Source organism: Ovis aries, chromosome 4 (genome assembly GCF_016772045.2).
Source record: "Ovis aries strain OAR_USU_Benz2616 breed Rambouillet chromosome 4, ARS-UI_Ramb_v3.0, whole genome shotgun sequence".
Taxonomy (NCBI): Eukaryota; Metazoa; Chordata; class Mammalia; order Artiodactyla; family Bovidae; genus Ovis; species Ovis aries.
The window spans coordinates 34,255,817-34,280,951 of record NC_056057.1 but is presented as its reverse complement, the minus strand read 5'-3'; the positions used below and the strand labels follow the sequence as shown (position 1 = coordinate 34,280,951).

The 25,135-nt window shown below is 43.4% G+C and overlaps 2 protein-coding genes across 6 annotated transcripts in view; both read right to left on the bottom strand.

Annotated features, from left to right (window-relative positions):
- The window catches only part of LOC101122517 (phosphatidylcholine translocator ABCB4), a 387,444-nt gene that overhangs the window by 132,966 nt on the left and 229,343 nt on the right, over positions 1-25,135 (bottom strand).
- LOC101121256 (ATP-dependent translocase ABCB1) overlaps positions 1-25,135 on the bottom strand; it is a 116,094-nt gene that overhangs the window by 34,357 nt on the left and 56,602 nt on the right. For all 5 annotated transcript variants that reach the window (XR_003589152.3, XM_027968525.3, XM_060414575.1 and 2 more), the window contains 13 exons: positions 23,917-24,088; positions 22,636-22,749; positions 22,382-22,492; positions 22,169-22,294; positions 21,859-22,062; positions 20,808-20,978; positions 18,649-18,810; positions 17,415-17,591; positions 16,483-16,629; positions 15,183-15,290; positions 11,692-11,769; positions 8,539-8,622; positions 1,539-1,742 (listed from right to left, as the gene is read on the bottom strand). Coding sequence is in view for 4 of the 5 variants with exons in the window: in XM_027968525.3 (XP_027824326.2) it covers positions 1,539-1,742; positions 8,539-8,622; positions 11,692-11,769; positions 15,183-15,290; positions 16,483-16,629; positions 17,415-17,591; positions 18,649-18,810; positions 20,808-20,978; positions 21,859-22,062; positions 22,169-22,294; positions 22,382-22,492; positions 22,636-22,749; positions 23,917-24,088 (1,858 nt within the window). In the remaining variant the exon portion in view is untranslated. The remainder of the gene's footprint in view (positions 1-1,538; positions 1,743-8,538; positions 8,623-11,691; positions 11,770-15,182; positions 15,291-16,482; positions 16,630-17,414; positions 17,592-18,648; positions 18,811-20,807; positions 20,979-21,858; positions 22,063-22,168; positions 22,295-22,381; positions 22,493-22,635; positions 22,750-23,916; positions 24,089-25,135) is intronic.

Here is a 25,135-nt window from a genome sequence, read left to right as displayed (position 1 = left end):
TATGTTTTATTTTTCTTTAGTGGAGGATAACTGCTTTACAATGTTGTGTTTGTTTCTTCTGTACAACAACATGAATCAGCTCTAAGTGTACGTATACCACCTTCCTTCTGAGCCTCCCACTTCCCCTCCAATCTACTCCTCTAGGTCAGCACAAGGCAGTTACCTGAGTTGAGTTACCTGTGTTAAACAGCAGCTTCCCACCAGCTACATATTTTACACGTTAGTCTGTATACGTCAAAGACCTCTCTGTTTCTTAACTGAGGTACAACTTGGGAGCATGACTGTCTGGGTTTGAATCCTGGCTCTGATACTTATAAGCTCTAAGGCACTGCGGCATTACCTGCCTGTGCCTCAGCCTCCCCTGCGAAAGGAGCTAATAGAAGAACCTGTCTCACAGGCCACCCTGAGGAGCAGAGCAACTGCCGTATACGCATCTGTTCAAAACAACAACTCCACTCAAAACTCGGTAATAACCTAAGTGAAGAAAGAAGTTGACAAAGAACAGAGACATGTGTAACTGAATCACTTTGTTACACACCTCAAACTAACACAACAGTGTTAATCAACTATACTCCAATATAAAGTAAAACTTTTTGGGAAAAAAAAAGGGAGATTCAAAATGCAAATCAAGCAACAATAACAAACAGGCAAGCATGCAACATGCTTCCTGCATCCCCAGCAAAATGCGTTAGGGTGAAGGGTGAACGGGGCTTCCCAGGTGGTTCAGGCAGTGGTAAAGCATTCGCTTGCCAATACAGGAAACAGGAGATGCAGGTTTGATCCCTGGGTTGGGAAGACCTCCTGGAGAACGAAATGACAACCCACTCCAGTTATTTTTGCCTGGGAAATCCCATGGACAGAAGAGCTTCGAAGGCTATAGTCCATGGGGTTGCAAACAGTCGGACATGACTGAGCGACTAACAACAATAACAGACGGCAAACACAGGTAGCATGAAGGGAGGAGGTGTAATGATGGGGAAAGAGTGATAATATTTTAGCCAGTTAGACTGAATACCTTTAAGACTTTTCAAGTTTTTTAAAACTCCCCTTCCCACATCTAATTAAATAGGCCTCCTTTCCTCAATAAAGCAATGGATTTCTGGAGAAAGGTGAAGGAAGGAGAAAAAGTGATATGAAAGCAATTGTAACTAGAAAAGTCCAACAAAATGAGTCATCAGTCTGTGAGTCTAAGAATTGGTTTTGCTACTTTTCTTCAGTTTGCAATCTGCTCAGTAAGTGTCAAATAAGACTGCTTTGAGGAATGGTTATAAAAACATTCTCAGGGACTTCCCTGGTGGTCCAGTGGTTAAGACCCCTGTGCTCCTAATGCTGGGGGTCAAGGTTCAATCCCTGGTCCAGGGATTAAGATCCTACATGCTGCAACTAAGTTCGTAGGCCACAACGAAGACTCAGCACAGCCAAATAAACAAAAACCAAAGCCATCCTCAGAGCATAGAAAGTAGCCATGACTAACAGAACAACACTGCTTAGAATATTTTACTCTACCCAGGTCAGAAATTTTATCTCATTTGACTCACCTTCCCAGCACCTTCCAGCTCTTTCTTATCTTTCAGGGCTTGTCCAGACAGCATTTTCATTTCAATAACTCCTGCTACTGCAAGGATGGGTACAATTGCTAACAGGAGAAGTGTTAACTGCCAGCCATAGATGAGGGATATGATAATGCCTGTGCCAAGATTTGCAATATTCTGGGTAATTACAGCAAGCCTGGAACCTACAGCCTGCAAAATGAACAGAAAACACTGTTAGAGAGACACCTTCCAATCATTTCTAAAGTCCACACTTATGTATTTTCTTAGGAATTGTGAAAATTCAGCTTTGTGAAAATCTTATCTCCTCATTTATGAGCTAATAAGTTAGTAGTAAAAGTTTACATGTAACTTTATTTGGTTTCCCAGATGAGGATTTCCATGACCTCAGAATAAATACTGAAAGTAGGTCAATAATTCAGAGTTCAATTACATATTTCTATATCATTTGATTTTTTAATACCACGAAACTTTTCATTAAACAATGACACCATGATCCCTAACACAAGCTCTGCAAATCAGCAAGATAAAATAGCCTGACAATTATGTTCAATTGCGACTGTTGGAAATTTCCAATGTTAGATGCATAACTACCCATAATTTAAGCCCAATATTGAACATTGAGGGTATCCAAATATTTTGCGGCTTATTTGAGATGCTTATTGTGTTTAGAGGGCTTCCCAGGTGGTACAGTGGTCAAGAATCCACCTGCCAATGCAGGAGACGCAGGTTTCACCCCTGGGTCAGGAAGATACCCTGGAGCAGGAAATGGCAACCCGCTCCAATATCCTTGCCTGGAGAATCCCATGGACAGAGGAGCATGGTGAGCTGCAGTCCATGGGGTCTCAAAAGAGTTGGACACGACTGAGCTAGAGCTAGAGAGACTGTGTTCAAAAAAAAAATACCCAGACCTGAATGTTATGGAATTTAAATTTACGATACTAAGCAGGAATCAGAACCTTCAGTTTACATGCCAGAAGCAGCCTGAAGCATAACTGTCAGAAGCTTTCAGTAATTTCCAACTGAAAAGTCAGAAGTCAAAATACAAAGTCAATTCGCTTCACTACTCTACACTTCTCTCCCTTACCCTGGAAATGCCCCACAACCTCAAGCCTTTCCAAATTCCTGCTCTGGCCCATGTCTTATCAACGCTCCAAATTTCCTCTGCCTGAGTGGGGCCATAATCAGGGAAAGATTAATGATGGAGAACAGTCTAGAATGGTCTCTCCACCTCTGGGGCCCTGGTCAAATTTTCCCCAATCCCAAAATGACTAGGTACACTGATTAATAACCAAAGCTTCTGTCAGCTCTGAGTTTTAAGACAGAATTCTTTCCAAGCCCCCTGCCTCAATGTCAATCTTCTGAAATCATTTGAAACTTATGTTGGTATAAACACCAAACCAGTAACTAGGGGAAAACAGTATTAAAAAACTACCAATAGCTCTACAATTAAATTCCATACCACAGAACTGCACCAGGGCTGCAAGAAACGGCATATGTAACAGAGCATTTATTTTTATCTGATGCCATCACTGAGCTTATATAAAGAGAGGGTTAGCCGTATCTGGTGTAAGTCAGAGCGGAGTGGCCTTTCAAATCAGCTCTGTATTTGCACATTCTCAATTTCAAAGTCAAGGGTTATAATCTGAAAAGAGTCTGTGGCACAGGCAAGATGGAGACTGTTCCTTTTTTAGTATCTACAAGCCCTACTCAGAACTCATTTCCCACAGCACCCGACTGTAAGAAGCACTCAGAAAATCCTCCAAGTTCACAGCAGACAAATTACTCCAGTACCTAAGCTTCCATACACATAAATGTTTCACTGAGGATGGCAGTCAAGGCCACAGAAATAAGTAAAATGGATCAAAGATGCTTCTTTAATGTACATGAAAGATGATCCAAAAAACCTAGAACCTTAAGCTGGCGGGGAAGTAAGCCCCTTGGCATAGTATGATTAAATGCTTCCGGTGACATTGCCCTGGTTACTGTTCTTTATTCTAAGGACACAGTCACCATCCCAGTATCTATTCTTCATACAGAAAAAGAGTCTCTAGAACACTCCAAGGGAGAACATAGATTACTAGAAGCCAGAAACTTTTCATTTAAGCAGTGAGGAGGAGGGCAGGTAACATTCTAACGCCAGAGCCCAAGAGCGAAACAAGGTTAGGACAAAAATGCTCTAATATCTGAAACTCACGAAGTCTCTCCTCGAAATCTCCCCACCCCTCTATGCTAGCATAGTTTTCTACCCACCTTTTCTGGTCTCTCCCTCTCTTGTTATTTATTTTCTCCTCAGAGCACCATCAGATTGCTTGAGACCCAATTTTAAAATATGTGTGTTTACTAGGGAAAAAAAAAAAAAGCCTATCTCCTGATCCTCTTTTTGAAATTAAGAACATTTCATCTTTCTCTCATTCCCCTTCTCCAGAAAACTTTTTTCTAAAATATACAGTTTCTTTTGACTTCTGCTGCTGCTGTTGCTAAGTCGCTTCAGTCGTGTCCAACTCTGTGCGACCCCATAGATGGCAGCCCACCAGGCTCCCCTGTCCCTGGGATTCTCCAGGCAAGAACACTGGAGTGGGTTGCCATTTCCTTCTCCAATGCACAAAAGTGAAAGTGAAGTCTTTTGACTTCCATATGGCTCTTATTTGCTTTTTTCCTCAAAATTCTAACCCTTTGATGAAAATTAAACAGCCCACCATTTCATAGGCGAAATATTGAGAGTTTTTAAAGAAAATAAGTTTTCTTCTGATTTATGATTAGCAGGAGTAAGCAAGCTACTTACTCAAAAATATCAATACATCAGAGAAAATCACTAATGGTGAAGTTAAATATGAAAAAACTAGATAAACATCATCACTAACTACATACACACAGACTTGAGTTTGCCCTGTTTTATGTGGCAATGATTTTTGACAGCATTGCTTGCCTAACATATTTATATATATATATATGAATTATACTACTTCCTACTGTAAAATAGGTACACAGATGTATACATATATATATGTGTATGTATTCTGTATTTGAGCATGCTCAGTCGTGTCCAACTCTCTGCAACCCCATGGACTGTACGGACTCCTCTGTCCATGGACTTTTCCAGGCAAGAAAATTGGAGTGGGCTGCCATTTCCTCCTCCAGTGGATCTTCCCGATCCAGGGATCGAACCCGTATCTCTTGCATCTCCTCCATAGAAGGCAGATTCTTGGCCACTTGGGCCACCTGGGGAGCCCCGTGTGTGTATGTATGTGTATACATTTACACAAATGCAACACACATATCCACCATCATAGGCAGGTCAGTTGGTGGCATGGAGGGGATTCAACTGTCCTCTCTCAGCCAATTTGTGACAACAGCTATTCTGAGCTTTCTGGTTCTGGTGAAGCGCCCCTATCTTCTTGCCTCCTCTTCCCTGGTCTCTTTCAGCCACTGCTTTACCCTCTGGAGAACAGCTCTGACTCAGAGTGGCTCCTGCTACTGGGGGCGTGACAGTGGGAGTTGGGGACGCCTTTGGGGAAACAAGTGAGAAGCTCTAGATGGCCGACCCCAACAGGCAATTAGACAGAATGGTCTTCCTGGACGTGGCCAAGGGCCCCGCCAACAACACTGCAGAGGAGAAGGACTGAGCACAGTTCTACAAAGACAGGAAAGGCCTGACTCCAGAGGAATTTATGAAAGCTTGACTCCAGAGGAATTTATGAAGGCCTGACCGCCAGCACAGCATCCAGGCAGCATCTGCTCTACATTAGGCTGTCAGGAACTGAATTAGTGGGTTTCCTCCAGGGTGAGTCCTCTACACCTGATGGGATGTGGGGCGTGTGTGTTGGTGGGAAGTACCTGAACACACGTGGCAATGTCTCTGTGAAAGAGACACTGAAGTTATGGAAGCAAAGTTTAGCTAGGGAATACTGGCTTTAGGAAAATTCAGGACACAATTTGTCCCCAGAGATCATTATCCCCAGGAATTGCCCTTCCAAGGAGCCAGCACAATGGATGAACCCCAAGCTTGTGGACAGATCCTCATGCTAATTTATTTATTTATTTACTGCCATTCTATGTTTTATTTTGAAAGTTATGGGTATTTACATTTATGAAATTTTAGTCTTTTTTTTTTCCTACTGGAGGATAGCTGCTTTACAATGTTGTGTTCATTTCTACTGTACAATGTGAATCAGCTATCATCTTATGCTAGCTTAAATTAAGAATAAAATAGAGTAATACTTTACATCTTCTTCCACCTACCACCCCATTTCCCTGCCCCACTTACCAGAAAGTCTTATAATGATTAGTCCAACTGTGTCCTATTCCTCTTTCCCTCTTTGTCTTAAATTCATTCCCACCAGGCTTTCATCCCTGTCACACCATGGAAACAGGTCTTGTTTGAACCACAAGCACTTCCAAGTGGCTACAACACTGTACAATGTATGCTTGTCTTGCATGCTTATCAGCAGGATTTGAGACCGTAGACTTGCTCTCTCCTTAAAATGCTTTCTTATGTTGTTCTAGTATACTGCCCATCTCCCTCAACAGCCAAGAATTCTTGCTCTTCTTTGCTAGGTCATCCTCATAGCTGAGCTCAGACTATGCTATTTTCTCTACCACCCATGCTCCCTTGGCTATCTCCTCCTGACGTGTGGCTTTAAAAGCCACCCATGGGCTGAAAAATCTCCTAATGTTTATTTACAGACGTCTCTGCTAACCTCCAGACTTGCAAACCTATTTGCCATCAGGACATCTCCCATCTACTGTGGGCATCTCCCATGCACCATGTCCCAAACACAACTCTTTTCACAGGTTTCTGGTTTCATTAAAAAGTAATTCCATTTCTTCAGTTGCACAGATCCAAAATTTTGGAGTCATCCTTAAATCTCCTTTCTCATATCTCATAACCACATTCAGCCACTCAACAAATTCTGTTGGCTATTTCTTAAAACTATATCCAATTTGATTTTGTCATCACTTTCACTATGACTATCCTAGTCTAAAACACTATCTTCCCTCCCCCTGGATTACTGCAATAATCCCCCTGCTTCTCCCTGGCCCCTTTAGCCTATTCACACAGCAGTCTTCAAAAATTTCAGATCATGTACCTACTCTGTTCAAAATTCTACAATGGTTTCTCATATAACTTCAGATATGCTGTTGATCTCAACTTACGACATTTCCTTTCACTCCTTTTATTCCCAGCTATACTATCTCCCATGTGGTTTTAGGACCAGTTGTGGAAATGAAGGAGAAGGCAATGGCACCCCACTCCAGTACTCTTGCCTGGAAAATCTCATGGATGGAGGAGCCTGGTAGGCTGCAGTCCATGGGGTCGTGAAGAGTTGGACACGACTGAGCGACTTCCCTTTCACTTTTCACTTTTATGCACTGGAGAAGGAAATGGCAACCCACTCCAGTGTTCTTGCCTGGAGAATCCCAGGGATTGGGGAGCCTGGTGGGCTGCCGTCTATGGGGTCGCATAGAGTTGGACACGACTGAAGCGACTTAGCATCAGTAGCAGCAGCAGTGGAAATACAGGCTCCAGGAGCCTCAGGAACTTTGCACTTGCTGATCCTTCTGTTAGAGAACATGCCTTTCTAGACATCCACAGGGCTGGCATCTTTCCTTCCTTCATGCCTCTTGAGTACGTCACCATACCACTGAGACTGAGGCCCTCCTTCCCCACCATGCCCTAACAGCGTATCCTGCAGCCATTTTTCCCATAGCACTTACGACAATCTGACATCCTGTGAGGACTTCATAAGGGCAACATTATTGTCTGTTGAGGAAGTTCAAAGTTATTTCAAGTGATGTTTACATTCTGTTCTATTAGATTCTGTACAGTTTGACCTAAACCTCAATCTCTCTTGATGTGTTTGCTTTAAGCAAAGAGATCTGTATTAAAATAACAATGCCTAAGATTTTATTGTGATTTTATAACTCTGTATGTGCTTCCACATTCATAACTGAATTTATCCTTACAGAAGCCCCATGTATTAGTTAGAAGAAATGTAATCATAGTACTCTTACAGAAAGATTAAAAGCTAAAGATTGATACAGTTCAAGGGAGGTAAAGACGTGGAGGAGATCACATGCTCCCCCCGCCCAAATTCCACATTATCCTGTGGATTTTTGTCATAAACAGACCAGGTGGCACTAGTGGTGCAGAACCTGCCTGCCACTGCAGGAGACATAACAGACGTGGGTTCAGGCCCTGGGTCAGGAAGATCCCCGGAGGAGGGCACGGAAACCCGCTCCAGTGTTCTTGCCTGGAGAATCCTCATGGACAGAGGAGCCTGGCGGGCCACAGTCCATTGGGTCGTGAAGACTCAGACACGACTGAAGCAACTCGGCTGCACACATGGTGCAGTTAAAGAAGAGACTGTCACTTTATCCACCAATCAAAACCTGCTGGTTTAACAGTTTCCAGTTGTATTAATTAAAGACATTCATGTAGCAGCAGAATTTAAGTTTTATAGTCTGACAGAATTGTTCCTTTTACTCTTATTTTAATTTTTTCATACTCTTTTCATTTCTTTCAACCTTTGTCTAGATTTTCTTCCCTCCCTTCTGAATTCAGTGCCCCTAAACTTTCTTACAGCAGCTACACACACTTTTTTTCAGTAGCAATTACAATTTTGGGGGGATTAGCAAAGCATTAAAACAGACTGAAAAGATTAAAAAAAAAAAAAGACTTGCCTTGCATGATACACTGATAAACACTTCCTTTTTAAATAATTATCCTTCTACATGTATTTAGATAATAGCATGAATAAGATGAAAAATAACAAACAAAGCTCAAAAGTTATCACTGTTATAGTGATACAGCATGTGATATTTAAATAGATAATATTTTTTCTGTAAGGCACATGATATATTGCATAGGTTAAAGGTTTGACATTTTCTAAATGATGATGAGAATTAACTGTAGGGAGAGAATTAGTTTCATGCTCAAATTCTAAATGGCCCATTAGGACAATCAGCAGAAAGGAGGCTGTCATACCCCTTTAACTTGAGCGGCATCATTGGCAAGCCTGGTCGTCAGTGCTCCCGTGGTGTTTTTAGGGTCATCGAACCAGCTCACATCCTGTGGCAAAGAAACTCATTTCATTATCTTAAAGCCTGACGCATGAGACCTTCAGCTCAAGAGCACTGACAGGGTGCCCTTATTCTCCTACATTAAACACTTAGGATTTGACACTGAATAGATAAGAAAGGGACTTAATAAAGTCATAAAGAGATCATCTCTCAAAAAAATTTTGAGTGCCTACTCTGTTCCAAACATAATTGCTACGTGTTGAACCTATTCAACACTGAACAAAAATGACAGAGTTGCTGCTTTCATGAAGCCCAGATTCCGGGGACAGAAGCCACAAAGTAATATACACCATAGGGGTAATAAATGCAAGGAAGAAAAACAGAATGGGGTAAGAAGGGAAAATAAGTTGGGGGAGGCACCATTTTATAGATTGGGGAGGTGAGAGAGAAGGCCTTGCTCAGGTGACCTTTGAGCAGAGACCTGAGTACAGAGAGGTGAGAGTATCTGGACAAGGAAGGAACAGCACGTGCAAGCGCCCCGAGGCAGAGGCATTTCTGATCCGCTCACATACAAGCAAGAAAGCGTAAAGGTGGTCACCAGTCTTAAAAGCACCTCTATGTAAACGTACAGAAGCTGCCTCTTCCTCGGGACAGACATCCATTCTCACTGGGCTCTCCCTCTTCCCTACCCCCATATCCACTTACGTCAGCCAATGTGTAGAGTAGACTGTGTATGGGGAATGAGGTGAAGCTCTAGGAGATGAGGTCTGGGGAGGTAGTGGGGACACAGGGTTTATGACTTTATTAGCAAATGCAAAGATTCCAGATTTGGGGAATTCCCTGGTGGTCCAGTGGCTAGGACTCCATGCTCTCACTGCTAAGGGCCTGGGTTCAATCCCTGGTCAGGGAACTAAGATCCCACAAGCTGCATCATGTGGACAAAAAAAAAAAGATCCCAGATTTTACTCTGAGAGATTTGGGCAGCTTTCAGCAGCTTTTAAACAGAGGGATGTGATTTAACTTTTATCTTGGAAGAATGATTCTGGTTCTTGGGCAATGAACCTAGTGGACTAGGATAAGGATTGAGGCAGTGAGACGGGTTAGGAGGCTGTTGTAATATCGGACAGAGAAGAGGAGACAAGGACAACTCCTAGGACTTTAACCTGAGCAACTGGCAGAATGGAGGGGCCATTTACTGATATTGGGGAGGTCTAGGTAAGGAGTAAGCCCTTTGGTGAAGGGTGGGAGGGGTGTCCAAAGCTCAGTTTGGTATGGAATTCTTTTTTTTTTTTTATTTAAATTTAGTTATTTTAATTGGAGGCTAATTACTTTACAATATTGTATTGGTTTTGCCATACATCAACATGACTCCACTACAGGTGTACACGTGTTCCCCATCCTGAACTTCCCTCCCCGTACCATCCCTCTGGGTCGTCCCAGTGCACCAGCCCCAAGCATCCTGTATCCTACATCAAACCTGGACTGGCAATTTGTTTCATATATGATATTACACGTTTCAATGCCATTCTCCCAAAACATCCCACCCTCTCCCTCTCCCACAGAGTCCAAAAGACTGTTCTACACATATGTGTCTCTCTTGCTGTCTCACATACAGGGTTATCATTACCATCTTTCTAAATTCCACATATGAAATTCTTAATAGACATTCAAATAGAGAAGTCAAATAAACAGCTGACTATGGTTTATGGCCGAATAAATGAATTGGGTTTAAAAAAATCCAAATCAACCAAAGAAATCTAGATTAAAGTTTAACATTCAACATAAAATAGGATTTTCTTTATAAAACCACTTACACTTTTAAATACAAAAATATTAAAAATACTGTGAGTTTGAAGTCTCAGTTTGTGTCTGTTACAAAAATAACTAAGGCCCTAAGAAGTTATCTCAACTGTGATTTGCAGTTAAAGCAGCATTTATCAAATATTTAAGAAAAAACTAATTATAATGCATTATAATTTATTATAGTACATATCCATTTGCTTTTTAAAAATTGTTAAGTGCTTAAGTGTTTCCCCCATTGGAACATAACTGCCACATATACAGGCACCACTCTGACCTGAAGACCTTACAATACCTAGTATTACACCTTGTAAGCAGAAGGCACTTAATGCATGATAGCTAGACTGAATAATTGGTGGAGAGGGTATGACATAAATCCTCAGCTCAAATCCAAAGTATAAGGGGCCTAGGAGTTGGCCTACGGCCTGGCCGGGGAATGGGGCATTTAGCCCTGGGCCCAGGCCCTGAGTCTAATTCGGATCTTTATAAATACTGTCTGACTGAAAATCCTGACAAGAGGCCCTACACCAAACAGTGCTCTCTCACTCACTGGACTTGGTCCTGGCTCTGTCAGTCCTGAGCCAGCAATCCCCATAAACACGTCTCGTTTTTAAGCGGCCAGGGGTCACCATGCTTATGAGCCAGGATTCAAACCCCGCCCCCCGCCCCTCCCCCATATCTGAGGCATTCTTCTGAAGTATCACTGTATCAGTGATTTTTAAATGGAAAGTTACAAAGTCACAGGCAAAATGTGCGTGATTGTTAAGGACACCTTCCCCTTTGCACTGATCTGCTTTGAGTGACATGTCTAGGACCCCCCCTCCCCCTTCCCCTAAGCAAACATTCACATCCATGTGCTGTCAGGGCCTGGAGGGTGCCCAGTGGGGGGGACCTAAGTCACTATCTGCTAGGAACAGTGCAGCTTGAACGAGCCTATCAGTCAAGCCCCAGCACAGAAACCAAGCAGCACCAAGTGGGCCACGGGCTGACTTTTGATCTGTGGAAAGAAAGGGCTCAGAGGGCACTTCTTGGCAGGAATAAACATGAGCATCACGGGTCTCCCGCGGAGAGAAGGAAAGAAAGAGAGGAGAGGGATGTGGGGGCGCGGAAGATCGCTTCCATCTCCTCCGCCTACAGCTGCTGAGGCGGAGGGCGGAGGGGAGCCTGCCTGGGAGACGCCATCTGGCTCGCGGGGACCCTGGTCCCGAGCCCATCCCCGGCGGAGCACCCCGAGCTCACTCTGCGGCACCGACAGCAATCCCGCCGCCTCCCCACAGGGCACAGTGCACACCCCGGGCGCCATCCCCGGCAGGCCTACCTGTCTCAGCATCGACCTGAAAACCAGGTACCGCAGCCGCCTGGTGAGGATCTCGCCTGCTTTGCCGAACGTGAAGCCCTGTGGAGAGGGACACGCCACAGGGAGAAGGCTGGTCAGAGGCCCGGCCGCCGCCGACACCAGGGAAAGGGACGTGGGGTCAGCGCCGGGGCAGGACACAAAGCCGGAAAGCCCGGTTTCAAGGCTTGGCGGCTCTGCTTCTCAAACAGCGACCACGAGCGTGGCGCGCCACTGGCAGAGTTGGGAGGATCTGGTTTTGAAATCGACACTGCTGCAGTGGCACCCCACTCCAGTACTCTTGCCTGGAAAATCCCATGGACAGAGGAGCCTGGTAGGCTGCAGTCCACGGTCGCTAAGAGTCAGACACGACTGAGCGACTTCACTTTCACTCTTTACTTTCATGCATTGGAGAAGGAAATGGCAACCCACTCCGGTATTCTTGCCTGGAGCATTCCAGGGACGGGGAAGCCTGGTGGGCTGCCGTCTATGGGGTCACACAGAGTCGGACACGCCTGAAGTGACTTAGCAGCAGCAGCTCCCCAACCAGCCGGCGGGCCCATCTCGGATCTACAAGGAAGTGGTTCCTCTGTCTCCCTTCCCACTCCGGCTTCTCTCTCTTAGCAACCAGGGTCTGCCACTGAGGAAGCTGGGGAGTTGTTCCCAAGGCAAGGGAATTCACTCTAACCTAGGAGTTTATATTATGAATCATCCCAAGCAGGAAGTTTTTGAGAGTGAATTGGGGAGGTGGTAGGGGCGGGCACTGGTCACAACTACACCAGACCTGAGGTGCAACCTGGAAAAACAGGAATCTGCAGCCCCTCCAGCCATAAAAGATGCAGACAAAGATGTCAAATGCTTTGTTTCCAAGTTAAAAGAAAAGCCAAAGTCTAGGAGAGAAATAGGCTGGAAATGAAGGCTTACTGGAGACAGAGTTTTCTGCACTGATCTCCCGCTTTCCTGAATGATATGACTTATGCCTGGGAGGAGAGAAGAGAGTAAGATGTGATTGTGTGGCCATGTTGGGCCACATCTGGGGAGGAAGGAGGACAGACCCTTGTCCCGGAGCCTGGGGATATATAGGGCCAGACTGAGGCACTGCGCCACTTTCTCTCTGGAGCTCCGGGAAGGGGAGGTTCACAGATGGAGGCTGCCACACAATGGCCCAGGGAGAGCAGAGTGGAACTGGCTGGATGGTGCATTGGAGGAAGGAAAGCCCTAGTAAGAGCCCAGAGTCTCCTGCCGCATCTGAGACACGATGGAAGGCAACCACAGCTCCTCCACACTCGCAGGGGGCAGGCTAGACATCGAGAGAGAGAGAGAGAGAGAGAAGAAACACGGGCAAAGAGCCCAAGTAGAGAGAAAGCGAACTCTTCCGCGTGGTCCTGATCAAGGGGAACAGCCAGGCTGGACCGTGTAACTGCAGGCCACCAGCCCCTCTGGTCACCAGTGTGAAGTCAGGGGCAGGGGAGGTGCACAGACCAGCGCCCCCCACCCAGTGCTGCAATGCTGCGTATACTCTCTGCTAAGACACACCAAGCCAGGGACAAGCGGGAGAGAAAGAGACCCTGGATTAACTGAGCTGAAGCCCTCCATTACCAAGATGATTAACTTTACTAGGAAATGACCAGATGAAGGTTTCTGCTTTAAACTGAATGAAACCTGAACTATCCTGCTCACTATGAGAATACTACTCCTGTCATTTGGTTGAGAACTAGCCAATGATAAGTATGTCAGGAACATTATCTCTACAAGTCCTCAGGACAAGCCTATAATTACCACTTTACAGAAGAAATGGAGGTCGAGCGAGGCTGGGAAGTGGCCAGAGGCTACAGTTCTAAGGTGGAATCTTAGAGCTGGAATCTGATGTGCATCTAAGAGAATCTTGACCAGAATGAGCACCCAGAGCCTGGGCTGTAATCCCCCAGTGAGCTCCTTCCTTGCTTTTCTAAATGAGGGGCTAACACCATCTAACACCATGTTCTAATCCCATTGTTGGCACAGTGCCACCTCTGCACTTCCAAGATCCTAGAATTCACAGGCTTAGTTCTCACCTCGGTTTGCCAGGCAAGCCAGGCTCCACTCTCCCTGGGTATCACTGTGTGACAAAGGTACCGCCTTCACTGCCTTTGTGTCACCAGTTCAGATTTCCAGCTCAAATCCTATCCCACTCCAAACTCCTTAACCAATTGCACCCTCAGCATCCTCTACATTTTCCTAACTTCTCTGGCATTAATACTTGGTATGACAATCTTGTATACAAGTTAGAGTGTCACATTTATTCTAGTACGATCAGATTCCCCAAAGACACTTGAAGGATTCACTAACAAGAGTCCAGGGGTTGGGATCTCCTATCATGTCCAGAAAACTGTCCTGTCTATTCAAAATATATAAACATGCTCACATCATGCAAAATAAAGAGATCTATTGAGAGTTCTATCTTAAAAAATTACATGTGACTAACCACTCATTCTGGAGAAGGAAGTGGCAACCCACTCCATTATTCTTGCCTGGAGAATCCCAGGGACAGAGGAGCCTGGTGGGCTGCCATCTATGGGGTCGCACAGAATCAGAAAGGACTGAAGCAACTTAGTATCAGCAGCAGCAACCACTCATTCATTTAGTAAGTGATTATGTTTATAATCATCTCACACACAATTATGACCTTACCTCTTTTCATCATCAAGAATCAGCTACCATTATCCCCATTTTAACAGATGAGGGAATTGAGGCTTACACAGTTTAAGTTATTTACTTGCCCAAGGACACAAATTAGGAACTGGTGCAACTCATACCTGACCCTACACCTAACACCAAAGCCCATACTGCCTTACCATGCAGAGCTTCTAGAGTGCTTAAACTCCTGGCAATTTCATTTCAGCCAAATGATCTGCAATCTGTAAAATCTGATACTTTACATATGCTTACTACAGTTTTTGTTTGAAGACTGACATTCTCCCATCATCAGAAAGGTTCCTTCTTCTTCAGGAAAAGAATGACAAACTCTTCAAATATTTCTGAAATCAGCATGACTGGCTTGTGGGGCTCTAAGGTTTGTTCTTGCTTTTAGAACACTGGAAGATACTTGAGTGTCAGAACTGGATGGCAGTACTTATATACCCAAACATGTGTCCACAGCTCCCCTAGATTCCATTTCTAAGACCCCTGCTTTTACTTCCAATCATTGTATTAGATCAGATACTCTCCATTCCCTCTGACTTCATGAACATTTCAAGTCAGGGGAGAAGGTGGGGAGAAGGAAGGAAGCAAGGGTTCCTTCCCTTGGGGTGTAAGAGGAAGCCAGAGGAAGCAAACATCTTTGATTTAAGTCAAGGAAACTGACTGCTAAGAGCCCAGTGACTAAGAGAGCGACTCTGCTCAACAGCAAATCACACAGATGTTTAATAAATTCCACCAGTTGGGTAATGATACATTTCTCCAAATGGAAAAAAAAAAGTGAAAATGTAGACACTTACCTGAAGGAAAAATGTAATAAAAGAAATAATTCCAAGGATTAGAAACAACAGTGAAAATAAGTTACTTTTCTGTCGTTTGGTTTCGTCATCGTCATCTCTGGTGAAGATCTGGCAAAAGAAAATATTTAAGGGTTTCAGTACCACTGAAGAAATCATTCAAAGTCTGACCCATGTTACATCGAGTTATAGTATTTGGGGTCAAGAGGGCCTTAGCGTGTGGAGCTCAGGCAGGCTTCCCTAAGGCCAGACTTAAATGGGGCAGCACCGTGCCTTCCCTGGGGGCCAGGGCCTGTCATTCATTCACTAATCCATCCAACTCTTTCTCCGCTCATACTCCTTCTTGAACCAATGGGTGCTTCAGGTCAGCACCAAACCCACTACCGCAGAACTGGGGACAGATACTCTCCTATTCCTGTGATGGAAACTACACTGCATGGCAGTCTGTTGTTTCACACGGGACATTTCCAACTGTCCCCAGGTGTCTGGAGACACATCTGCTGATGCGGTTTTGGTGAGCCCAGGAGGTGAGCTCATATATTCAGCCCAGGTCTCTCTGAAGAAAGGCTGCTTCTTTAGCCAGTCTTCTTTGTAGGGTGGCCTGTTAGACAGTGGGCAACTAGAGCCAGCTCACCCGGAACCACACTCGGAGACCTTGGTTAAAAGAGCTAAACAGGATGCCTTGGGCTCAAAAAGCAGGCAGAGAACAACCACTTCACAGGGAAAGAAACCATCCTCCTTCACACTGGGCCAAAATCTGACTTTGCGATTGTAACTTTATGGTTGAAAATGACATCATGAAAAGCAGGTGCGACCAGTATCTGTCAACCTGCATCTTTTCAAGCCGTCCCATTTGTTTTCCTCTTAATACGTGGGGCGGACATCCCACAGAGGCCAAGTGCTCATCACGTCCTGACAAGCACACAAGTCAGAGAGAGGCTCTCCCTTGAGCTGGTGTGATGAACACGTGAGGAAGCCTCTCTGTATACCAGTCACAGAACTGTTCCTGTGCCTGACTCAGAGTCCAGCGATGGCAGGTAGGGGACAGTCGCCTAGTCAGTTTCATGGACTGTTTTCCAGGATCTCATTCCCAGGGCCCTAGGGTAGAAACCAAGTGCCACGACAAAGGAAGTTTTGAATCAGTTTTCCTATCACAAATAAAACCTCTACATCTTCAAGCTGTTTCATGAAGGTGCAATGTATGCTTTTGTGGCTTTTATATAAATTTTCAAATACAAACATTTCAATTCATTCTTTAGTCAGGACTCACAGGTAAGTCCCCAAAATGAACAAAAACACTTACTCCTATCATCCTTGAAAGTATGACTGACAATGCTGGTTGCAGAGCTCCATTTATAATGGCGCAAAATACACCAACCACAAAATAAGGCCATTCAGTTATATTCAGCTTCAGAATCCTCCAAAAGGAAACGGGAGGTACACTTTCATCCTGGAGAACACAAAATATTACAACAAACTCGTTAGGAAAATAACTGATCTTAATGGATTGAACTGACATATAGTTCTTCTGTACGTACAAGTTTTTTTTTTTTTTTGGATTTATTTATTTATTTATTTATTTTTAGTTTTTCATTTTTTAAATTTTAAAATCTTTAATTCTTACATGCGTTCCCAAACATGAACCCCCCTCCCACCTGCCTCCCCATAACATCTCTCTGGGTCATCCCCATGCACCAGCCCCAAGCATGCTGCATCCTGCGTCAGACATAGACTGGCGATTCAATTCTTACATGATAGTATACATGTTAGAATGTCATTCTCCCAAATCATCCCACCCTCTCCCTCTCTTTTTAAGCAAATATATCGTATTCCTACTTCCTTATCAACTGATGGCTATGGAACTTTTCTTAAAGAGTGCTGACAGACTGTTACACTGTGCCTTAAATTTTAAAGGAATACATGATGATTCCATAAATATTTAAGTCTGACTGGACATCTGGAATGTGACAAGCATATTTGTAAGGATGAAAGAACAAAAATGTTTGTATTTGAAGACCCACTATTATCTCTTTACATTATAAACTCTAATTCTAAAGTTCTTATCCTATAAATTATCATTCATAAATTCCACCTTAGAGTTAACAGGTTGAGATTTGGGTCTGTGGACCAAGCTAAGGGACAGGACAGGGAACTCTGGATAACCCTTTCTTGCTCCCACTCCTATCCCAGCCTTAGCCCACTGTTAAAGACATCAGTCTGCAGCCTCTTTTGTACCAAAGTTTCTTCTGTACTGAGCTTTCTCTTCTGGCTTTGGGATCCACGGATACTCCTGCGAGTTGATTTTCTTCTGATTAGACTGGATCTTGAATCTTGGGAGGATGTGTACAAGTCATCAATGTTACTTAGGGATTCACCAGGGGTATTCTCTAATTCAAGTTCATTTCCTTTTGTCTAAAATAAACAAGAAATATGCATAAGTTGGTTAGGCGGAGTTAACCAACAAAATCTAATCACTCAACAGCAGATATCAAGGAAAATGGTCATTTTAATTTAAGTCCTTATGGGAAAGGATGAAGTAGAACTGCCATTATTTTGGTGTGATTATATCTGAAAATTAAAACCATTAGATAAGGATGCCCATAAACTATGCTAAAACAATAAGGCATCCATTCCAAGTATCTTATCTAGTCACCTCCTTTTGGGTGAGTGTTTTTGGCTCAATCAGATTTGCTTTGGACCAGTGACATCACACAAATAATGGTGCAAGTCATACTGTGAGACACAATGTTTTCAGTAGACAGGTCAAAAAAAGTGATAGGCAAAGTTAACTTTAATTATATATTTTATCTAACCTTTTATGTATCTAGGATATTAGATTAACATGTAATCAGTGTAAAAACTTTTTGAGATAGCTTGCATTTTTCTTTGGACTAAGTCTTTGGACTCTGGTAGGCATTTTCAACTTAAAACCACTTCAATTGAGATTAACCACCACTAACGTGCTCAACAGCCATGCGTGGCTAGCAGCTGCTAGAGTGGATACTGCTGCGGCTGCTGGTTAGCCGCTCAGGCGGGTTCTACTCTTTTTGCAACCCCATGAACTGTAACCTGCCAGGCTCCTCTGGCTATGGAATTTCCCAGCAAGAATACTGGAGTGGTTGCCATTTCCCTCTCCAGGGGATCTCCTGACCTAGGGACTGAACCCACATCTCTTGCTTGGCAGGCAGATTCTTTACCACTGAGCCACCTGCGAAGCCCCTACTAGAGTGGATAGCTCACTTTTAAGCCTTTTTAACTTTATCTTTCTCTATCCATCTTCATTTCTCTCCTTTCAAGAAGGAAAAAAAACCCTAAAACCTGGAGTTATCCTCAATTCCCCTGCTTCCCACCCAAGAGTTTTTTCCCTCTTCTCAAGATAATCAATAGTAACATTTATTTATAGCACCAGATACAGCAAAATCGGCTCATGCCTGGGATACTTGAGGAAGCTGCTAGAGTCAGACTGCACCTGCATTGTGACAAGTTTGAAGTAAATGCCCCTCTTCCCCATGAGCTCATCATGACTGCCTTCCTCCACGATGACTCCATCATCAAGACCAGCGATGACGTCAGCATTGCGAACCGTGGACAGGCGATGCGCTATCACAATGGTGGTCCGGCCTTCTCTGGCCTAAAGGGAGAAAATCTCGTTTTTGAATACATGGACGATTATATGAAAAACATTCAGTAATTCAATGTATATTTCCTGACCACCAATGCCCTGGACATTGCAAAGCCGTGTAAGCCATATGAGGCAGTCTCTGGCTTCAGTTAATGGTTTAAAATGATGTTTTAATAAGTATGAACACAAATATGATAGTCTCATATTAACACTATGTAAGCCTCTAAGATTTTACTCAATCTCTACTAGCCTAAGTTTACGTAATAATCCAGGACTTATACAGAGGTAAAACACTCGACAGCCCAGGAATCAGTCAATCGGAGCAGACACAGGCCTGCTGCTATCCCGTGAAGCCAGCCAGCACCAAGTCCCCCTGGAAGTCCCCCTGTGCTCTCTCGCAGACATCTGGATGACCAAGACCAACACTAAATGTGAGGCAACACAGGCCAGACTTCAGTGTCGCACTGATCTGAACTCAAACCTTAGTTCTGCTCTGTATGAGTTCCAGGATCTTATACAAGTCTTTAAACCTGTGCGAGGTTCAACTTATTCACATATCAAATGGGGATAACAGTGCAAGGCCACTTTCTGGAGTGGTTGTGATATACAATAATGCACAGGTAGCACTGTGATGTACACAGTAAGTGCTTAATAAATGATGCCTATTTCTAGGGAGAAGCATTATGGAAAAAACTAAGGAGTTAAGTAAATGTCTTAAACACCCAATCTCATTTTTATTTTCATATGGAACAAAGCCAGATAACCAGCACTTGTCTGAGATTTCTTTAACCTTTGTAACTTTCCCACTGCTTATAATTTTTCTTATTCATATTTCTCTCTGGAAACTAGCAATAAAATTCTAAGAATAAGCTAGCAAAAAGAGGTATAAGGATCAGTTTGAAAAAGAGAAGTGAGAAAAAGTCCTGGAAGAAAAAAAAAAAGAGCGCATCAGAAAAATTAAGTGGAAACAACTAGAAAGCAGAGAAGACAATGGATCGATTCTTTGGATGTTTTCAAAGGATGAAATGTGGAATGCCCCCTTTAAAATGTGCATTAACAGGAAAAGGTATTTTTAAATTCAACCTTTCTAAATTTATTTTATTAATAATTTAATACATAGTAACATGGTAGAATAGAAAGAAAACACAGATAAGCAAAGTGAAGAGGGAAAAGCAGACTCAATCGCATCTCCATCTATTCTGGTCCACAAAATTGTTAGGGACCTTTTTTCTTTTTCCTTTCTCAACAATCTGTTATGCACTCTGACAGGATGTTTAGCGAAACAGAGTTGTTTTGTTATTAGAAGAGGGGGATAGTTGGAGCAGAAATGAGCTCATCTTTCAGTTCTCCCGGGAGCACTTCAACTCACAGCACTTATGGGTGAAAAGGTTTCCACATTCCGTGTCCTCACAGAGCGAGCCTACTTGTCACCAGACACCAGAGACCAAGCACACGGTGACTGGCGTGGCACACACTCAATCTAGCCGGTGAGTGAGTCACGTGGACTCAGGAACTGCAGGAAGATCGAACTCTCTCGATGGTCAAGGACATTTCACTTCATTCCCAGCGTCATCAACTCTCTGGCACTCTCCTCAAGATAAGAGGTCTCTCATTTCCCATTGTCTTTGATAGGCATCTGATCTCCTGAGAACTAGATGTAAACCTTCCTCGTGGTGACAACAGTAAAAACTCATAAAACCTAAGTATCAGGGTGATCTCTAAGGCTAAGTTTTTAAGAGCACAATGAAGACCAACTTTCATCTGAGTCTATATTTCTCATTGTTTAACTTAAAAAACTGTGCAAGTATCTTTCAATGAAAGTTTATTCATCTCTACCTGAAAATATACCAGAGAAATAGAAGTTATACAGATCCAGAGAGTCCTGATGGTTTTAATAGCTTAAAGAATTACTTTAGGAGAGATTTCTTTAAAAATAATATTAAGAATTAACAGTGGAATGTTCTTATGCTTATAAACCAGCTAGGATTGAACTGAGGTTCACCCACCTTATCCAGGGCTGCCTGAACCACCGCTTCACTCTCCGTGTCCAGCGCTGAGGTGGCCTCATCCAGCAGGAGGATCTTGGGGTTGCGAACCAGGGCCCGGGCAATGGCGATTCTCTGCTTCTGTCCACCACTTAGCTGGGCTCCTCTCTCTCCAACCAGGGTGTCAAACTTCTACAACATCGAAAACACAGGAGGATTAAACAACAGAATAAGCAATCTCAGCTCAGATTTTTAAGATGGGAAGTAATCCTATAAACAACCCAAATCTAACAAGCAGTATGCTCCAGTTGTGTGTGTGTGTGTGTGTGTGTGTGTGTGAAGTCACTTCAGTTGTGTCAAACTCTGCGACTCTACAGACTAAAGCCCACCAGGCTCCTCTGTCCATAGAACTCACCAGGCAAGAATACTGGAGTGGGCTGCCATGCCCTCCTCCAGGGATCTTCCCAACCCAGGAATTGTGTCTTATGTCTCCTGCGTTAGCAGGTGAGTTCTTTACCACTGGCACCACCCGGGAGGCCTCAAACTTAGCAATAACCAACCCTAATTAAAAAAAAAAAATGTCAGGTCTTCCCTCATGGTGCAGTGGTTAAGAATCTCCCTTGCAATGCAGGGCACACCTGTTTGAACCCTGGTCCGGAAAGATCCCACATGCCATGGAGCAACTAATACCATGTGCCACAGCTACCGAGCCTGTGCTCCAGAGCCCCGGAGCCACGACTACTGGCACCTGGGTGCCTAGAGCCCATGCTCTGCAACAAGAGAAGCCACCACAATGAGAAGCCCTCGCCCGCAACTGGAGAGTAGCCCCTGCTGCCCACAACTGGAGAAACCCGGCTGGCAGCAATGAAGACCCAGAGCAGTCAAAAAATAAGCACATGTTTTTAAAAAGCATGTCTGCTACTAGTTGATGCTAGTCGAGCTTTACAATCTGGAGTCATCTTGATCTGCCACCTTGGGAAGTTCCTCCAGTTTATATTCCTGCCCTGACTTCCTATGCGTCAGGCCGGCGTGCCATGACCCTCCAGTGCAACAAAGATGGAGAAGGACTTACATCAGGCAGTTTCATGATAAAGTCATAGGCATTGGCTTCCTTCACAGCTTTCTGAATCTCATCCATGGTGACATCTTCACGGCCGTAGCGAATGTTCTCAGCTATCGTGGTGGCAAACAGCACAGGCTCCTGACTCACCACCCCGATAATCTCCCGCAGATACCTTACGTTGATGGTCCTGATATCCTGTCCGTCGATACTGACCTAAAATAAAAAGGAGCTGTGATATGCACATAGCGCAGATTTGTGATGTGCAACCTGCTGAGGTAAGTCAGAGCTGCAGCATCTGGCTGAACAAGAGTCACCTCACCATGCCCTCCGTGGGGTCATACAGCCTCTGCATCAGCTGGACGGTGGTGCTCTTCCCACAGCCGCTGTTCCCAACCAGGGCCACCGTCTGCCCACTCCCTACCTTCAGGTTGAGGCCCTTCAAGATCTATGAGAATGAACGAAAAATAAACTTAAACCACAGATTTCAGGACTACGTACATTGTTGAATCGTTGAGTCATCATTTCATTGTACCTTAACTTCGTTTCGAGATGGGTAATGGAAGTGAACATTTCTGAATTCCAGATTTCCTTTAATATTGTCGGGTTTGTGCCCAGCGTTTGAATAGCTGTTGATGCTTGGTTTCTAAACAGAATAAAATTTCAGAAGGTTACAGCAACTACTAGGTTACAATAAATACTTTCAATTACATTTGTGGAGAGCTGAATAAAAGTGATTAAGAAATACACTGTTTTAGACAGATAGATAAATGGCCAGCCCAGACTTACGTTATCAATGATCTTGAACACTTCATAAGCTGCTCCTCTTGCGTTTGCAAATGCCTCAATGTTTGGAGATGCCTGTCCAATACTAAAAGTTCCAAGTAACACAGAAAAGAAGACCTGAGGAATGTGAAGTAAAAGCATCGAGTTACTTTGTATTTAGTACGCTTTTTTCATACTTTTAACATCGTTAGTTAAATTTTTACATGGCAAGATAACATATGAATACTGACTATTAAAACTATTTTTTAAATTGAAGTACTCTTCAGTTGAGAATGCTGAATTAGTCTTACTGGATCCGTGAAATAATAAATTCTATATGACTGGAATATTTTCATATGTCTTCAAAGGCCAAGAATTTTGGTTTAGAGCATCAGCAGGGTATGCTGCTGCTAAGTCGCTTCAGTCGTCTGACTCTGTGCGACCCCATAGACGGCAGCCCAACAGGCTCCCCCATCCCTGGGATACTCCAGGCAAGAACACTGGAGTGGGTTGCCATTTCCTTCTCTAATCAGCAGGGTATAGTGGAGATAAACCCTACTATGAGAGTCAGAAACCTGAGGTCTGAACCCTGGATTGAGCTCTAAATGGCTGTATGTCTTCAGGTGATCCTCTGACAGTCTGGACTTCAATTTCTTTATTTGCAAAAAGAGACAAGATTCTGTTTTCCCTACCAAGCAATCTTAGTGTTGTTGTATCAAGTGGAATGGTACATAAGAAAATATTCTGTAAATGATAAAGCACACATTCTCTATCCAATGGAATCTTTTCTCCCCCTCCACCAAACTCTATTCTTTTTAAGGTCTAATGAACAGATTTTTTCTTTTTCATTTTGCCCAAATGAGTTTCTTATCGTACATTTGACACTATTTCTTTACAGGTGTTAAAGAGCACTAAAGTCACTGTTCATTTGTTTGTAAATCACACAGTAGTTAAATTATCCAACAATTTACAGAGAAGTAATTTTGCTAAGTGTTTCTATATTCACTTTCTCGATTAGTCCTTACAACAACATTAAAAGTTATGGCGTCTTACTCCTGTCATTTCCATTTTGTGGAAGACGTAACAGAGTGTTCAAAATCTAGGTGGGTGAACCAAATCATACAGGCAGTAAGTGGCACAGCCGGAATTTGAATCAGATTGGCCTGATATCAAATCCAAGGCTCTCACTTTCCTGGCCATTATTTAATAATTCTTCAAAAATATATTCTCTAACAGTCAAACCAACACCACTAAATTTCACTGCCATTTTAAAGGTGATTCATCTCTTACTATGATATCACTTACCGTGAGCACTTGTCCAATGGAATATTCTCTTGAGAGGACCAAGGAGGTCCCGTACCAGAACGCCAGGGCATAGGATGCATACATCAACAGAAAAGCAGCTCCCATAGAGATGTTGGCCGTGATAGCCTTCTTTATTCCAATTCTCTTGGCTTCTTCCAAGTTTTTGTTGTACCTGGGAGAAGTAACAAATTATCACACATGCTTATAAAATCTTACAAAATGGGTCAATACAGCATGATGGTTGTTGAGTACTCAAGATGCACCAAGGCCTCTGATGGGTGCTTTGCATGCATTTTCTCCCTTTGGTCCACAAGGTTGATCCTATGATGTTAGTACTATTTTAATCTCTTCATGTAGAAAAGGAAACTGAGGCCTTATGGAAATTCAGTAATTTGTGGAGGCATGTTCTAAAGCACCTTCTCTGGCCTTAGCAACAGTGAAATAAAAGAAGTAATACTTAGCAAACTTACAGCACTTGCACTGTTCATATATAAGACAAAACACAAGCTATGAAAACACTTGTGTTTTCCCTTTAAATTCTGCATGCATTTTAAATGTATTAATAAAATGAAGATATAATGCTAGAAAGTATTCAATATAGATGTTTGTGGAGATGTGGACCTAGAGACTGTCATACAGAGCAAAATAAGACAGAAGAAAACAAATATCAAAAATTAACACAAATCTAGAATCTAGAAAAATAGTATAGATGATATTAGTTGCAAAACAGAGATAAAGGCACAGACGTAGAGAACAAACATACAGACTCCAAGGGAGGGGAAGAGACGGGGTGGGATGAATTCGGAGGTCTGGACTGACACATATACCACTACTGATACTATGCAGAGAACAGAGAGCTAATGAGCACACGGAACTCTACTCAGTGCTCTGTGGTGACCTAAATGGGAAAGAAATGAAAAAAAGAGGGGATATGGGTGTGTGTGTGTGTGTGGGTGTGTGTGTGTGTGTGGGTGTGGGTGTGTGTGTGTGTGGGTGTGTGTGTGTGTGTGTGTGTGTGTGTGTGTGTGTGTCTGACTCTCTTTGCTGCATGACAGAAACTAGCACAACATGATAAAGCAACTATACTCCAATAAAAATTAATTTCAAAAAAGAGAAAGTACTCAATACAAGTAAGTCCTTGAACCCTCTGCACATCAAGGATGAAGGCAGTTTGCTCCCTGCCCTGCCTCCCTCTGGGGCTGCTGGAAGGACCAAATGA